The following is a 16,528-nucleotide window of genomic DNA, read 5'->3' as shown; positions in this document are numbered from 1 at the left end:
GGCGCGAGGCTTCGACAGGTGTCGGGGAGTGGGGGTCACTGCACTGTCCTCCCCGGCTGGACTACTCGCGGGCCGGGACCGCCTCCCCGAGCCTCGGCCTTCTCCGGCCTTCGTTCGCCTAGCGAGGACGGGGCCCCAGGCCCGCGACCCCGACTCCCCGCCGCCACCCACGAGCTTCTGCGCCTGCGCGGCTCGCCGTCCTGTGGGTAATCTCTGGGAGCGAGAGGAAGCCGGCGCGAGGTGCGGCTAGAGCGTCCTCTCCAACTCGTTTCCCCGGCGGCCTCCTGGGCTAGAGCGTCCTGACACAGCTCGGATGCTCGGCGGCCCCGGCGGCTAGAGCGTCCTCACTCAGCTCGGATGCTCGGCGGCCCCGGCGGCTAGAGCGTCCTTCTCCTGGGGAGCCGCGTGTGACCTTCCCGCCCGCGGACCGATGCTGCTGGCGGCCGCTCGCCCCCTCTGGGGGCCGTGTCTCGGGCTTCAGGGCGCTGCGCTCCGTCTCGCCAGGTACCGCGGCCCGCCGAGGGCTGGAGGGTGGCAGGGTCGGGGCCCTCGGCCGGCAACTGAGGGTGCAGGTTGGGGGCGGCGTCCGCGCGCGGCGGGCGGTGTGCCACCCGGACTCGTCGGGGCCCGGCGCAGGTGGGCGTCGCGAGGGCCCCCCCACTCCGCCGACTCCTTCGGGCTGCTGAGTGTGCTAGGGGTGGCCCCAGACGACCGTGCACAGGTCCCTGCCTCTCCCCGGGCCTCAGTTTCCCCCGCAGCCCCAGTGACGTGGTAGGTCTTCCATCGCTGGGTCCGGCGTTGTGCCGCCCGAGGGCCCCAGATTCTGAGAGGCTTAGTGTAGCGGAATGCATTCAAGCTACTGTCCTGCGCCCTTGGGCAGATAGTGTTTTCGACCCGGAAGCTAATGTTGTGGGTAGCCTGTCTGCAAATACTCGCGTGGATTTCTAAGGCTCGTTGAAGAATTTAAGGTAGCTGGGAAGTCCCCTTATCCTCGTGGACCCTGGAACCTGAGAACCCCGGGTTGGGACCAAGGAGCTAGACCTGAGCTCATAGCGCCTACCCGCCTGGTCTGTGCCACCCGCTTGTGCCAGTCTGACAGACTTGTTTGAATGGGGGGCTAGGCAACAGGTGCCCCGTGTCTGCGCTGTGAGGCTGATGAGATGCGGCGGCCATCGAATGGGGGAGGCCCTCGCCGGTGCACCCCTGGATAACGCGCCCAAGGAGTATCCCCCCAAGATCCAGCAGCTTGTCCAGGACATCGCCAGCCTCACACTCCTGGAAATCTCAGATCTCAACGAGCTCCTGAAGGTATCACAAGCCCAGGCCTGTGTCTTGTTCTTGGTATATTTGGGGAGCGTAGTAAATTGTCTGAAGCGTGCTCCCTGAGTATGAGGACTGTGTCAGGCTTGTTGTGTGGGTGTCTTCGAACGTGATGGGCAGCTACTGAGACTGCTCTCCCTTCTCCCTGCAGAAAACACTGAAGATCCAGGATGTTGGACTCATGCCGATGGGCGGCACAATGCCCGGAGCTGCCCCTGCTGCAGCAGCACCCCCCGAGGTGGGCGCAGGCCAGGGTCCCATGCAAAAAGGTTTTCCTCTGGTGCCACCATGTCGCGTGGCCAGATTTCTCTCATTGTCCCTCATCTTAAGCCTGCATCAGCCAACACATCCCGCAAAGCTGTGTGTGCTGGCTGTGGGCCACCTGCAGCGTCCTTGGGACCACCTTCCTGCCGAGGATGTGCAGATCCCTGCTCACGTGAAGACCATGTTTCTTGTGGAGGGAAATTGGCGATAAGCCAAATAAGAAGAAAAAGAAAAATTTTACTGAATAGCAGAACATGATAAGTGCTGTGGGAAAAACGTAGGGAAGAAGCTTAAGGGGAGGGGAGGATTACAATTTCCAGGGAGGCCATGATAAGGAGGTGGCCCCGTAGGGGAGACTTGAGGAATACAGGGAGAGAGCAGGGCATTCCCAGCAGAGGGCTGGTGGGCACGAGAGCCGTGGGGCACGGCCAGGGCTGGAGCAGAGATGGGGGTTGATGGGCAAGTTTGGGTCTCCACGACGAAACCAGCCGACCTGAAGCCACACACTAATTTGTTAGGTTTTTTGTTTGTTTCTGGTTTGGTGGGGGGATGTTGCACTTTCTGTTGGGAAAATTCCAAAATTATCAAGTACAAAGAACAATCTATGTACGTATCACCCAGCCTCGATAATGATTAAGGTTTTGCCGTGTTTACTTTGCTTGTCCCTTGAAGCTTAAGGCACGTGTCCGGTCTGTCCTTTCTCTTTGTGCTCCAGCACGTATCTCTAAACACGGAGGCGTTTTCTTTTTTCTTTTTTTTTTTTTTTAAAGATTTTATTTATTTATTTGAGAGAGAGAGAGCGCGCGCACGCACGAGATCCAAGAGGGTCAGAGGGAGAAGCAGGCTCCCCGCCGAGCAGGGAGCCCGATGCGGGACTCGATCCCGGGACTCCAGGATCATGACCTGAGCCGAAGGCAGTCGCTTAACCAACTGAGCCACCCAGGCGCCCTCACAGAGGCGTTTTCTTAACGTAGTCACGAGCCATTTGTACGACAAACATCGTTAACGGTGATTTTCTCGCTCAGTCTATTCAGATTTAGCTAATGGTTCCAGACTTTATAGCAGTTGGTTTATCCCAGCCTAAACACTGTGTGTTGCATGTGGTCACTCGGTCTCTGCAGTCTGGCTCCCGTCCTCAGTCCCCTTTCCCTGGCCATCTTTTACTACGAAATCCAGGTCAGGGGTCCTGTGGGGTGTCCCACATCCCAGACGTGTCTGATGGTTCCAGTGGTATCAGCTCCACTCCTCCATCTGCTGCAAACTGGTAGCTTCATAGGCTGCTGAGATTCAGGCTGAACATGTGGGGCAAGGAGAGACGGAGTTCCTCTGAACTTTATTGTCGAAACTGGAACGCTTCTGAGAATGAAGGGATACTGTCAATAACTGGGGGGCAGGAGGCGCCTGGGGGGCTCAGATGGTTAAGCGTCTGCCTTCGGCTCAGGTCACAATCCTAAGAGTCTCGGGATTGAGCCCCTCATCGGGTTCCCTGCTCCGCGGGAAGCCTGCTTCTCCCTCTCCCTCTGCTGCTTCCCCTTGTGCTCTATCAAAAATAAAATCTTTTAAAAAATAGTAATTGGGGAGCAGATCTAAACCAGGACTGCCCCCAGGCTGCCGCGCCACGTGTCCCCTGCCCCGTGGGGGTGCTGTGTCTTCAGCTGTGACAGCAGGGCCTCTGTCAGCCTCGTCCTCCTGTCGTCGGTCACTCAGCGAAGGTGGGGCTGCGGCGGCCTGTCAGTTTATCATCCACACGGGGTTTGGCTGAGGATGACAATGGCACTGCTTTCCTGAAATGCTGTTGGATAAGAGCTGTTGCTGTCAGCCTGCCTGTCCCACAATTACAGCTTTGAAGGGATAAGGGAACTTGAGTGGGTGGGTGAGGGGAGGCAGATTCAGAACTGCCTCTGGGGAGAAGGCAGTGTTCTGGCCCGGGAGCCAGGTCTCAGCTGGGGAGTGTGGGAGGGAGGGAAGGCTCCACGCGGTTAGCCCCGAGCCCAGCAGGGCTGGTACGCCTCCAGCCGGAGCTGCGGGCCTTGCTGGCCTTGCTTTGGGGCTTGGAGGTAACAGGACAAGGTGGCCCAGGAGCGATTGTGCCGACTTCACCCTGTGCTTTGTCTCTCCCTCTCCCAGGTAGCAGAAGAAGACATCCCCACACAAAAAGAACGGACACATTTCACTGTCCGCCTAACAGAGGCAAAGCCCGTGGACAAAGTGAAGCTGATCAAGGAAATCAAGAACTACATCCAGGGCATAAACCTCGTCCAGGTGAGCTCCGTGTGCCACACAGGCCTCCCCCTGCTGTCCCTACCATGCGAGCGGTTCTGGGACTGGCCCCTTCTGGGGCAGATAGGTTGCGGCCACCCAGGCCCCATTCCTGACTTTGCTCTGTGGCAGGCAAAGAAGCTGGTGGAGTCCCTGCCCCAGGAAATCAAGGCCAATGTCGCCAAGGCCGAGGCAGAGAAGATCAAGGCAGCCCTGGAGGCGGTGGGCGGCACCGTGGTTCTGGAGTAGGGCCAGCTCTGAGGACTGGTGGACAAGGGTCCCTGGGACCGGGGCGAGGCCCCCCTGTCTGGGACCTGCTGGTGGGAGCAGCCTCCGAACAGAACTGCGGCACTGGCACCCCTGGGCCAATTCCGTTCTGGGACGGGCGGATGGACCGGCGGATGGACCGGCTGGGCCTGGGGGCGTGGCTCCTGCGTGAGCACCAGGGAGACGGACTCTAGAACTTCCCGCGGTCAACATGCACCCCCTGGTGGCAACTGAGAAAAATACATTGTTTGGGCACTGTGTGTGCAGAGTGGTGTATCTGGGTGGGCTGCCAGGTGGGTGGTGGGGAGCTGGCTAGGGTAGCCCCCTCATTCCCCAGTGGGATGTGTGGGGGTTGGTCAGCGACCTTTGGGTCCTTTGTGTGCAGGGGCCTGACCTCCCAGGGCTGGTGGCAGCACACCGGGGGTACGGGCAGCGCCCCTCCTGCTGGGGTGGCAGCAGCTGGCTGCTGCCAGATCATCACTGGGAGGTGGGTGTGGGGCACCTGTAGTGGTCTTTAGCAGACTGAGGTGAGCGGTGAGGCATGTGCCTGAGAATGGCAGGCCCCCGTGCCCCCTCCCTGGCCACGTTGGAAGAATGCAAGGACGGGGCTGTGGGACCAGAGAGGACATTGCGTCTATAGGATAGAACCCCTCAGGACAGGCCTGGGGAGCTGCTGTGTTCCCAGCGGGGCATGCCCCGCACCCAGAGAGTATGCTTCCTGCTGGACTCCTTGTAAGAAGGCTGCTCCCTGACCCAGAGAGCCCCACTGGCCAAGTCTGGCCCGGACAGTCCCAGAGGGTTAATGATTCACCATCCGCGGATCTCTGGGCATGCCTTCCCTCAACAGGTGACTGCTTGGCCACCTGGGTGGGTACGGCTCGCCCAGTATCCTGCTGACCCAACTGCCTTTTCCTGGGGGAAGGGAGTGGTCTGAACTCAGGGACAGTCCTCAGCCTCGGCCTTCCCTTCCGCAGGTCACCTACAGAGTCCGCTTCATCTCTGAGCCCCTTTGTCTTTCCAGGGGAATTGGGGTGATGACGAGGACTCCCTTTCTCCCCTTCCCTCTTCCTGGGATGATGCGACCTCCTGCTCCATGCTGGACGGCCTGGGGGTGGCTGCTCAAAAGTGCAGGTGATGCCGTACCCCAGGGCCATCAGGCTATCAGGCCATCCCCATTCTGCCTACCTTCCACCAGGCTAGGACAGTGCTTGGATGGTGATCGCTTGGTGCCCCCCACCTGACTTCACAGTCCCTGGTGGTCCCCCCCCAGCTCCAGTGTTGACCTGCTCTGGTCTGTAGTTGGCCAATAAAGTGTCTCCAACCTGGCAGTAGGTGGGGCATGCCCTGAGTCCCTGGAGGCCACTTGGCCTTGGCCCCTGAGCTCAGCAAGGAAAGTAGAAGTAGATCTGCTGTGCATCCTGAGTTGCCCTGATGGCGCCCACACGAAACCTTACAGGTCCTGTCAGGTCCTGGCAGGAGTTAGCATACCGGGTCTTTGTCCAGGCTAACGAAACACGGAAGAGGGAGATCTGGAGCTGACCCCTGCCTCCTGCCCATTCCAGGGACCCTGGTGTCTACCTGGCCCCCCATGTGGCCCCTTGAGGACATGGGAATGCTGCAGTGCAGACAGGCCCCACCCGAGAGGCCTGGCCAGGCAGCCTTGTTCTCAAGACCTCGCCTGACCTCCCCATCTAAAACCTTGGGTTTATGCACAAGTTGTTATGATCCATTTGAGAATTTGGCTGGGGATCTTTTTGAGTTCGCTGACCTAGAGCTTGCAAAGTGCCACCTTTGTCTTAAAAAGTCGCCCCACACTTGGTGCATTTTCCGGGATTCCTCCACGCTTTGCTCTCCTCGAGCGTTTCCAGATCTTCAGGGAGTTCACAGATTGCAACGTGCTGTGCTGCCGCTCTTGATATTTCAGTTCTCAGATCTCTTCAGTTTCTGCTCCGAAGCTTTAGGGATCCGCCGTTCTCACCGCTCGGTCTGCACTGGGGCTTTCTCCCCTACGTGGGTTCAGGACCCTGTCTTGCTGATGTGACCACAGAGAGGTGGCAGCCCCCACCCCGGGACCTTGCCCCTAGCTTTCTGGGCTGTCCCCTCCACTTGCCTTCTCTGAGATTAGCTTCTTTGTAGTCAGGAGCTGGTAACATTACCCTTGGGCTGACCAAAGATTCAGACATCTTGATTTATCTTGAATGAGACCTGGTTCTGGGCAGGTTTGGTGCTGGCTTGGGTCTCCGGAGTGGGCTTGAAGATGCTACTTACTCTCCATGGGACACTGGACAAGGAGGCCACTCCCCTGCAACCCACCAGCCTGTCAGCTCTGTTTCTTTAAACAAAGGGCTTAGGTGTGAAAGCCATCTCACGTTTTCACATTTCCTTGCAGAGCTTTGGTGTCTCGCATCTTCTCTTTTTTTAATGGAATTGTTTTTCCTAATTTCAGTTTGTTTATTGCTGATATATAGAAATACAATTGACTATTTTTTGAGTAACCTCTATGTCCAATGTGGGGCTTGAATTCAGAACCCCAAAATCCAAGAGTCACATGCTCTTGGAACTGAGCCAGCCAAGTGCCTCCTCTGGTTTCTTCTGGAAAATTGCTATGACCCTTCCCCCACTGTGCCTGCCCCCGCCCCACCCCGGGCCCCAAGTTTCCATCTAGTCTACAGCTAGGGTCTTCTTTCCATCCTGCCCCTCTACTTCAGATCCAGCAGGATGCCTGTGTGGCCACCCCCCCCCCGCCACCTCCCAGGGTCCCCAGCATTTCTGGGCTGGACACCATCTCTGCAGCTGTTCCCCAGCTGATGACCTCAGGGGTCAGAGGCCTCCTGCAGTTCTAAAAGACAGAGTCCTTTGTCTCCGAGTGGCAGCTCTAAGTAAATAGGGAGGTTTGCTGGCCCATACTATGCCTCTGACACAGATAATTGCTGGGCGCTCGGCAGGCTCAGGGGACCCAGAGTTGTTTCCCCAATGCCCCTCACACTTCTTCCTTGCGTGGGGGTGGAGGGCTGCAGTGGCCAAGCTGGGACTGCAAGATGTAGGTTCTTCCCTGGGGAAGGGGTCTCTGGCTCTGTCTTCTCTGGGCCCGTGTGGCCCTGCTGTAAAGTGGCCCTGGGGATTCAGATTTCCACTTTGCCCAGCAGGTGCATCTCCGGCTTAGGAGCATACTTCCACCTCCTGTTTGCTGGATGGTGGAATAAGAGTGGGGATCTGCACACATGTGGCTATCTCCGGGGGGCAGGCAGCCACTCCAACTCCCAGGAGCCTGAACTCCCATGGCTCAGAACTTCCTGTCTCCTTGTCCACTTCCAGGATGGTTGTCTGGTCAGAGCACACCTGAGGCTGGACTTGGCTGGGAGCACTGGAGGGCCGCTAGTCTTCCCGAATTGTCTTTTGCCCCTAGTTTTTCTGTAATCTGCTGACTGGCCCCAAGAAGGTTTTCTGCCACCCCCTCCGGATGCACGTGTCCCAGGGCTGACCCCCAGGGCCTGCGTGGCGGAGCCGGGACACTGGGTGCAAGGTCAGGGCCGCGGCTGGGGCGGGCTGTTTCCAGGAGGCCGGCCTCCGGGAGTGGCAGGGACTGGCTGAGCGCCGAGGCCGCTCCTTGGCGGCGACCTTCGGAGACCTGCCCTAGGCGTGGGGGTGACCCTGGGGCGGCCGGAGCAGGGCGGGGTGGGGGGACGTGGAGCAGGCCACCCAGCAGGCTCCCTGGAGTCGGTGGGGGGGCTCCCCCCGCCACGCCCTAGCTAGGCCCTCGGGCACAGACGCAGGCGGCTCGGCGGCGCCCACTCGGCTCCGTTGCCGGGCCACCGCCGCTTTAAGGCGCGGTCCGCCCCCCGGCTCGAGGCGGGGTCTAGGTGGCCCCGCCCCCCGGGCCGCGCGGGCGCATTGGCTGCGCGGGGCGCGGGTGGCGGGTGGCGCTTTGAACTCGGCGCCGGCGGCGGTGCGGGCCGGGGTCCGGGGCGGGAGTCGGGGTTCTGTCGGGGCCGGACGGAGGCCGGGTCCGGGGTGTGGGCAGCAGGAGCTGCAAGTGGGCTGCCGGCGCTCCCGGGCGTCCGCGGTGCGGGCCATGGCGGCGGAGGCGCGCGTGTCGCGCTGGTACTTCGGGGGACTGGCCTCCTGCGGGGCCGCCTGCTGCACGCACCCGTTGGACCTACTCAAGGTGAGGGCGGCGCGGGCCGGGCGGGGCCGGGTGCGAGGGGCCGGGGGTTGGGGAGGGGGGAGGCGTGGGGCGCCACCCACGCCTGGGCACTGACCTGCCTGGCCCTGCACTGGCCCTGGAAGGCCTGAGACTTGGGGCCGCCTTGTGGATCACTGACCCCGCCCGGAGACCCTGCCCACTCCGGGGTAGCGGTGCCTGTTGTTGGGGACCACGGGCCACGTTCCAGCCCCCGGTTGTGCCCCATACTACCTGTGTGACCTTGGGCTAGTCGCTTGGCCTCTCTGAGCCAATTTCCATCCCGCAGTTTTGAGGACAGGAGTTCTGCCTGGTTTCGAGTTGAGGGGGTGGTTCTCTGGGGTGCACACCTGTTGGCTCTAGCACACCCAGGGCATAGACCAGGTGGCCTCCCTGCCTGGTGGGTACCCAGCACACAGTGAGGGAATGGGACACGTACCCTGGGCTACGTTCCCTGGGATCCCTGCTTTGGGCTGCTTCCTCCCGGACTGGGTTGGCACCTGGAAGCCGCAGGTCCTGCACCCACACAGGTCCTGCTCTGTGAGGGTGAGCAAGAAGCATTCACACTCATTTTACTTTTTTTTTAAGGAAAAATGCTTATGGGGCAGTATGAGACAGAACTTCTCTTGTCTCCCAGGGCCAGGCCGGGGGTGGGGGCGGGGAGGGGGTTGTTTTCCGCCCCTTTCTCACTACAAAGAACAAAGAAGAAAGGGCTGATGGTGCCTGGTCTGCCCAGGAGGCCCTGCCCTGGGGAACCTGGGCTGTGGTCACATGGGACCTGTGGGCCGGGGGGGCAGCTCCCTGGCCACCTCTGTCCCTACCCCCACCCAAAGCAACCTGACCCCCATACTCACTCCCTGGGAGGGATTGGCACCTTTGGCCCTGTTGACCCAAACCTCAGCCTCCAGCCAGGCCCCCACCCCAGCCCCTCCTCCACCTGAGGGTATGTTTCTTTCAGCAGCTTTTGTCCTAAATGAAGGGGGATTGACTTCTCTAGTAAAAATGCTCACCTCCAGTCTAGGCAGGATTAGCAGTCGTGGGGGCTGAAGGTGGTAGCCCCGTTGGCACACCTGAGACCTGGCTTGTCCTGGGAGAGGCCTGCAGGCTCCTAGTAGCCCCCAGGGCCTCAGAGGGGGTTAGGAGGAACAGGGCCAGGCCTGGAAGGTGCTGTGACCACCTGAGAGAGGAGGTGACAGTGAACTGAAAGGTGCTTCTTGTTTTGCGAAAGGAGGAGCCTCCCCTCGTGTCTGTTTTATTTTGCTTTCCTGATGCCCAGGCAGGTACTGTGCCATCTGCGCCATCTCCACCGTGGGGCCCTGGAGGGTTAGGCTCTGTGTCCGATTGTGGGTGGGCACAGCTTCTAGGGGCCCTTGGAGCGGCGCAGAGCCCCCTGTCCATTGTCCAAGGCTCCTTTGGGCATCACTGCCCCATACCCTGCCCCCCGGGTTCTGTTTTACTGCAGAATGCTGCCAGGAGGGTCAAGGGCAGCAGGCAGCCACAGGACGCTGACTGCTGTCTGGCCCAGGGGGTACTCAGCCCTCTGCGGGGGTGGCAGCAGGGAGGACAGCCTTGGAGGCGGGCCTCTCGACGGCGTGGCCACTGGAGAAATGATTTTACAGCTCTTTGATCTCTCCCTTTGCCCTGTGCCCTGGCTCAGTCCTCACAGCTGCTTCTCGCCTGGACAGGGCTCCTTCCTGCGTGGACACCTTGCCCCCAGGCCCAGCGCCCCCTTTCCTGTCCCACTGGCCTCTGTGGCCGAGTGGAGCGCAAAGCCCTCTCCGTCCCCACCCACCTTCGCTGCCCTACCACCCAAGCCCCTGGGCGGGGACAGAGAAGGAAAGGAAAGGTACACCCACTGAGCTAAACTTAATCCTCATGGGGCGCCTGGGTGGCTCAGTCGGTGAAGCGACTGCCTTCGGCTCAGGTCATGATCCTGGAGTCCCGGGATCGAGTCCCGCATCGGGCTCCCTGCTCGGCGGGGAGCCTGCTTCTCCCTCTGACCTTCTTCCCTCTCATGTTCTCTCTCTCTACCATTCTCTCTCTCAAATAAATAAATAAAATCTTTAAAATAAATAAGTAAACTTAATCCTCGTAGCACACTGAGGGAAACTGAGGCAGGAGGGTTCGTAACCTGCCCGGGGGGGCCCAGCCAGAACACGACTGGGGCTGGACGGAGTGGGGCGTATGGGGACAGACTCCAGGGCGGCCCTCCCAGGAGTGCCCTTTCCCCTCTCCCCCACCGGCTCCCAGTATCTCCTCCAAGCCCACCATGTTTCTTCAGCCTGTCTCTGAGTCCCCATAACGTCTGATCCCTCTTGAGAAGTGGCATGGCTAAGAAATGGGGCTCTGGAGTCACCCTGCTGGGGTCCACACCCGGCCTCAGTGTCCTCATCAGAATGGGCCTCATGACCCCCACTCCTGCAGCAGGTGCTGTGAGGACTCAGACACATAGGTGAACTATTTCTCACAGGTCTGGTGGGCTCACGTGTCAGCCGGCATTGTCCCTTGTAAAGCAAAATAGTGTGGAATGTTTTGGTTGGTGCCAGGTGTGGGCATGGAGTCCCATCTACACCCAGCTGGGCACCCTTAGGAGACCTCTGTGTCTCCCTGTGCCTCAGTTTCCCGTCTCTAAACTGGGGTGCTGAGAGGACCCAGCCCATGGGGTCTTCGTGTGGGTATAAAAGTGGCAGATGGTGGGAAAGGGCTCGGAGCAGAGCCGGGCTGGGTGGGCCCTGCGGCAGGGCCCTGTGTGAGCAGCTGTGCCCCGACAGGTGCATCTGCAGACGCAGCAGGAGGTGAAGCTGCGCATGACGGGCATGGCCCTGCAGGTGGTGCGCTCCGACGGCGTCCTGGCACTCTACAACGGCCTGAGTGCCTCCCTGTGCAGACAGGTGCCTCCGGGGCTCCCCACTCCCGGGACAGTGGGTGGCTATGGCTCCCGGGAGTGCACTTCTGCCTCTCAGCTCCCCCCCCCCCCCCCCCCCCCCCCGCGAGGTAAGGGCTTCCCTAAGTCCTGGTCCCAGAGCCCATGCAGGTAGAGGGAAAGACTGGTGTCCCTGGTCTGGACTCAGATGCACTGTGGGTGCCCTGTGGGCATGGGAGTTACTTTGTGCTCCTTTTCAAGGCTGGGTAGGAGAAAGGAACCACACGGCCCCAGGAGTTGGCAGGGTGTGGTGGCCTGGGATGTGCTTCTGCCTTCCATGGGGCCAGCCCTGCTCTCACAGCTGGCTCAAGACCTCCCCTTAGACATGGGGAAACTGAGCCCGGGGAGGGAAACTCTGGACTCAACCAGCCCCGGGTTTGTGAATTGGCTCAGTCACTTGCTGACCGTGTGGCCTTGGGAGGGTCCTTCACTGGCCCCATGGCCCATTTGGTGATGATTTTAAACCAGAAGGGCTGGGGTGGGGAGGGCCGACATGCCCAGCAGGATTCCCCCACCTGCACCCTCTGAGCTGGGCCCCTTTTCCCCCAGATGACCTACTCCCTGACTCGGTTCGCCATCTATGAGACCGTGCGGGACCACATGGCGAAGGGCAGTGAGGGGCCCCTGCCCTTCTACAAGAAGGTGTTGCTGGGCTCCATCAGCGGTGAGCTGCCAGCCGGGCCAGGGAGGGTGGGCGCAGGTGGACATCGCCAGTCCTCACATGTTGGCTCTGGGGTCTGTCGCCCCAGGTTGCATTGGAGGCTTCGTGGGGACTCCCGCAGATATGGTCAATGTCAGGTCAGTGTGTGCCCCCACCCAAGGTCAGGGTCTTTCCTGACTCCTGACAGGGCGGGGGGCTTACTTGCTGGGGTCTGTGGTGTGTTCAGCCTGGAGCAAGCACTCGGACCTTGGGGGCCTGGACACGGGGGCCTGGGGGGCAGGCCAGGGTGAGCCCCAAAGCCTGCCAGCTTCTGTGTGGGTCATATTTGGCCCCCTGCCACACCCCTGAGCCTGTGGTTGTTTCAGGATGCAGAATGACATGAAGCTGCCCCCAAATCAGCGCCGCAAGTGAGTAGCGGGCAAGTTCTGCTCTTGGTTGGCGGGGGGGGGAGTGTGCCTGGGAGGGGGGTGCGTGCAGAGCAGGAAGACCTGAGCGGCTCTGCCAGTCCCCGGCTGGGAGCCCCAAGAGGCCTTGTTGCCTGTGGTGTCACCTGGAGCAGGCAGAGGCTGCTGACGGCGCCCTCGTCCGCCTGGAGTCAGGAGGGCCTCTGGGTTCTTTCCTGGTAGGGGAATCTGGGATGGAGGCTGGCTACTTTCCCCCCATTTCTGGTATCTTGTACTTGTTCACAGGAAGGATGGTTTACAAGTTTAAGTGAGGGGGTTTGGGCCTTTAAACAAGTTTGGGGGCTGGGATTTTTTTTTTTTTTTAATGGTAAAAATACCATTTTTCATGAAGTCTAAGATCCTGTTGATTCCAAGGCTGCCTATGGACGGACGCCCTAGCTAGGGAGCAGACATTGGCTACAGTCCAGGGGTGAAACAGGGCTCCAGGCAGGCCCCCACCCTCTCACCCTGAGGACCAGCTCGCAGACAGACCCAGCCTTGGCGGGGTGGGGGGGGGTCTTCCGGCACTGTTGGCCCCTGACCCCCGTGGCAGCTGCATGGCTGTCCCCGGGGAGGACCCTCCCCTGTGGGCCAGTGGGCAGGGAGGGCCTCACCCCGGCCCCTTGTCTGTCCCTGGCAGCTACGCCCATGCCGTGGACGGCTTGTACCGGGTGGCCCGAGAAGGTAAGAGGAGCAGGCCCTTTGGGGGGTCCAAGGAGGCAGAGGGGCCTGGGGAGTATTGTGCAGGACATGGGGGGAGGCCTGAGGGGTGTGGCTGGGCGCCTGACCTCCGTTCTCCGGCAGAGGGTCTGAAGAAGCTGTTTTCGGGCGCGAGCATGGCATCCAGTCGAGGGATGCTTGTCACCGTGGGCCAGGTGGGGCTTCTGCTGGCGGTGGGCCTCCTGGGGCAGCATCTGGGGGGCCCGCCCTCAGCCCCTGGAGAGGTGCTGGAGGAAGGCAGTGGGCATGGACCACAGGTGGGGGCTGGGGAGGTTGGTAGGCCCCTCCCAGCCTGGGCCTCCCCCGTCTGCCCGGTCACAGTAACTGGAGGTGACCTGCAGAGCAGGCACTTGGTCAGTCCCGGTGATGTCCCTGTGGGCCCCTGCCTACCCTTCCTGGGGCTGGGGGCCATCCCACAGGCCCTGCTCACCCCTCCCCCGACAGCTGTCCTGCTATGATCAGGCCAAGCAGCTGGTCCTCAGCACTGGGTACCTGTCTGATGGTGTCCTCACTCACTTTGTCGCCAGCTTCATCGCGGTGAGTGCTGGGCCTGGCCCTTGGGGGAGGCTCGGGAAGGGGAGGCTGAGTAGTCTTGGGAGCTGACGGTGCCCAGGACAAGGCCGGGGCTCAGAAGGCAGGAGGCTGTGGGCAGGTGTGGCGGATGTCCCTCTTGGGCTGCATACGTATGTAGGCACCGAGGCCCTGGTTCCCAAGCTGGGATGGTTCCTAGTGCCCCCCAGCAGCCCGGGGCCCTACAGCCCTGAGGATGCCTCCAGGGATCCGGGCCAGGGGCTTCTATGGGGGTGGGTCTGTGGGGGAGGGTGACGGGTGCCCACGTACTCTGCCTGGCAGGCCCATTGGTGATAAGCCCCCCTCCCCACAGGGTGGGTGTGCCACGGTCCTGTGCCAGCCCCTGGATGTGCTGAAGACACGTCTCATGAACTCCAAGGGCGAGTATCAGGTGAGTGGGGGCTGCAGGCACTGTCCCCCTCAAGAGTACAGGCCTGGGGGCCGGGATGGGGGACCAGGGAGGGGTCCCCACACTGCTGTTAATCAGGCTCCAGGCTCCATGGCTGCGTGAGCCCGTGTCCCTGTCCTGGCATGTGGACGAGGCTTTCTTCCCCCTCCACGAGCACATTCTCCCCATTCTCCCCAGTTGCTGTTCCCAGCCAGCCATGGAGCCGCCCTTGGCCCTTTTTTAAAGACTTTATTTTTTTTTAAGTAGGCTCCACGCCCAACGTGGGGCTTGAACTCACAACCCTGAGATCAAGAGTCGCAGGCTCTACCAACGGAGCCAGCCAGGCGCCCCCCTGTGTGTTTTATTTATTTATTTTTTAAGATTATTTATTTATTTAAGAATGAGAGAGAGAGCATGAGAGGGAAGAGGGTCAGAGGGAGAAGCAGACTCCCCGCTGAGCAGGGAGCCCGATGTGGGACTCGATCCCGGGACTCCGGGATCGTGACCTGAGCCGAAGGCAGCAGCCCAGCCAACTGAGCCACCCGGGCGCCCCCCTGTGTGTTTTAAATCTGATTCCTTGGTGTTCACAGAGGCGGCCTGTTCACTGTAGTCAGTGAAAGTTGGTGAGCTGCCGCATTCTAATGGGCAGGCCCAGAACTCGGCTGACCCGCATGGCCACTTCTGTGTCTCTGCCGTGCCCTGCTCCTCTTCCCAGCCCCCCACATGCTGTGGGTGCCCGGCGGTTCCCCTCTGCCTGCTTCTGGTTTTGCTGTGTCAGCAGGCGGGGTGGCCTTGAGCTTCTAGGCTGCTCGCTTCTCTGGCTGTCATGACCTTTGACCGGTCCAGGCTGCTCACTGCACAGGGCCCCTGGCTAGTGCTGGGGGAGGGGCGTGTTATTTGTACCCTGCAAGTAAAATGCAGCTTTTTTTATTGCTTTACTTTGTGTTTTCTGCAGGGTGTTCTCCACTGCGCAGTAGAGACAGCAAAGCTCGGGCCACTGGCCTTTTACAAGGTTGGGCTGGGCGGGGGCTGGGCGGGGGCTGGGGGGGCTGGGCGGGGGCTGGGGGGGCTGGGGGGGGCTGGGGGGCTGGGGCGGAGCCAGGGGCATGGTGGGAGGGGCCTGTGGCTGCAGGGGCGGGGTAGGGGGCCCGCTGGGGCGGGGTCCGCACTGCTACCCCGACCCCCGACCCCCGTGGCTGTGGGGGCGGGGCCCTCTCTGGGCTCCCTTCACTTCCTGTTTTCTCTGTCTCTGCCCAGGGCCTCCTTCCTGCAGGCATCCGCCTCATGCCGCACACCGTGCTCACGTTTGTGTTTCTGGAACAGCTCCGCAAACACTTCGGCATCAAAGTGCTTTCCTGATGGGCCGGGGAGCGGGCTGAGCGCGGCCCCGGAGCCCTCCTCCCTCCTCCCGGGCTGGGACCTCCACCCTGGCTTCCCCAGCAGGCTGCTGCCCACACCTGGGCTCGTTCCAGTGAGCTTGTCCTCTCCGCCGCCTGCCTGCCCACCCCAGGCTCTCCCCACCTGGTATTCCGGCGCCCCCCCCCCCCCCCCCCCGCACACTAATGACTCAGAGGGGAGGTGTCCGGGCCCTGGGTTCTGTTTGCTCTCCTCCCGGAGTAGTCGGTTAACACAAGGTGGGCTGTCCAGACTTTCTAGAGTCTGGGGCCCTCAGCACCATCTTCCAGCAGCTCCCATCAAGGAGCTGGGTGGCTGCGGAGAGGGGTGCAGACCCCCAGCATGGCTCACCAAACTAGGTGTGTACACGTGCCCTTTTATTTCTGGAGAGGGACCATAGCTTTTCTGACATTCTCAAAGGTAGCTGTGCCCCCGGAGCTCCCGGGCCCCGGGCGGACGGCACCATGCAGAATCAGCCTGCCCAGGAGGGAGGGCGATCACATGGCCCGCGGGCACCAGGTCCAGCCAGCCCCCTGCTGCTTCAACAAGTAGTTTTGCCAAAAGCTCTCAAAGCCAGGAGCCTGCTGCTGCTTCAGGGAGCGTGGGGTACACATGGCATCCCCGCCTCCCACAGCTCCCAGGCAGAGGCAGGCTGCAGGGTGTCCTCGGGCCCGCTCCGTGTGGACGGTGGCGTCTGCCCACGGCCAAGACCCAGATGCCCGCGCCTGAGTTCTGCTGCCAGAGCAGCCCGACCCCCCAACCCCAGCAGGGGTGCTCTGCAGGGGTGTTAATAAAGGACCGTGAAGTGCTCCACGTCTGGCATCTGCGTGTCGGCTGCTGTGCTGTCCGAGGGCCACAGGACCTGCTCTGCACCCTCTGAGGAGGGCTGTCTCATTCTGGGGGGCAAGCTTGAGGGTCCAGAGGGAGAAAGAAGCCCCAGCCCTGACCGGATACATTGGGGTGGACTGTGGGCAGAGGAACTGGGGGGGGCAAGATGTGCAGGTTGGGGGTCTGGATCCAAGTTACCATGGACCCCTGGGCCCCCCTTCTCAGCAGGCACCTGGGCGCTACAAGCGCCCCCGCCCCCCCGCTTTGAGAGTCCCCTCTCGGCGGTGAGCGGAGCCCGTGGGGTCAGAGT

At 61.3% G+C, this 16,528-nt stretch overlaps 2 protein-coding genes across 2 annotated transcripts; both read left to right on the top strand.

Moving 5' to 3' along the window:
- Positions 1 to 302: 302 nt before the first annotated feature.
- MRPL12 (mitochondrial ribosomal protein L12) lies at positions 303 to 4,370 on the top strand. The gene is made up of 5 exons (XM_028112901.2): positions 303 to 504; positions 1,122 to 1,308; positions 1,472 to 1,558; positions 3,712 to 3,846; positions 3,976 to 4,370. Exons 1-5 carry the CDS (start codon positions 431 to 433, stop codon positions 4,090 to 4,092), a joined length of 600 nt encoding a protein of 199 aa, XP_027968702.1. The 5' UTR covers positions 303 to 430; the 3' UTR covers positions 4,093 to 4,370.
- Positions 4,371 to 8,031: 3,661 nt separating this feature from the next.
- SLC25A10 (solute carrier family 25 member 10) lies at positions 8,032 to 16,212 on the top strand. The gene is made up of 11 exons (XM_028112735.2): positions 8,032 to 8,275; positions 11,062 to 11,181; positions 11,763 to 11,877; positions 11,963 to 12,011; positions 12,240 to 12,281; positions 12,958 to 13,001; positions 13,122 to 13,192; positions 13,482 to 13,574; positions 13,921 to 13,998; positions 14,951 to 15,007; positions 15,253 to 16,212. Exons 1-11 carry the CDS (start codon positions 8,183 to 8,185, stop codon positions 15,352 to 15,354), a joined length of 864 nt encoding a protein of 287 aa, XP_027968536.1. The 5' UTR covers positions 8,032 to 8,182; the 3' UTR covers positions 15,355 to 16,212.
- The last annotated feature ends 316 nt before the right edge of the window (positions 16,213 to 16,528 follow it).

The sequence above is a fragment of the Eumetopias jubatus genome, unplaced genomic scaffold, assembly GCF_037043125.1.
Source record: "Eumetopias jubatus isolate StellerSeaLion01/CBP00866 unplaced genomic scaffold, mEumJub1_p1.0 scaffold_10, whole genome shotgun sequence".
NCBI lineage: Eukaryota > Metazoa > Chordata > Mammalia > Carnivora > Otariidae > Eumetopias > Eumetopias jubatus.
The sequence above is the reverse complement of the archived record's forward strand: the minus strand, read 5'-3'. Positions and strand labels throughout refer to the sequence as shown.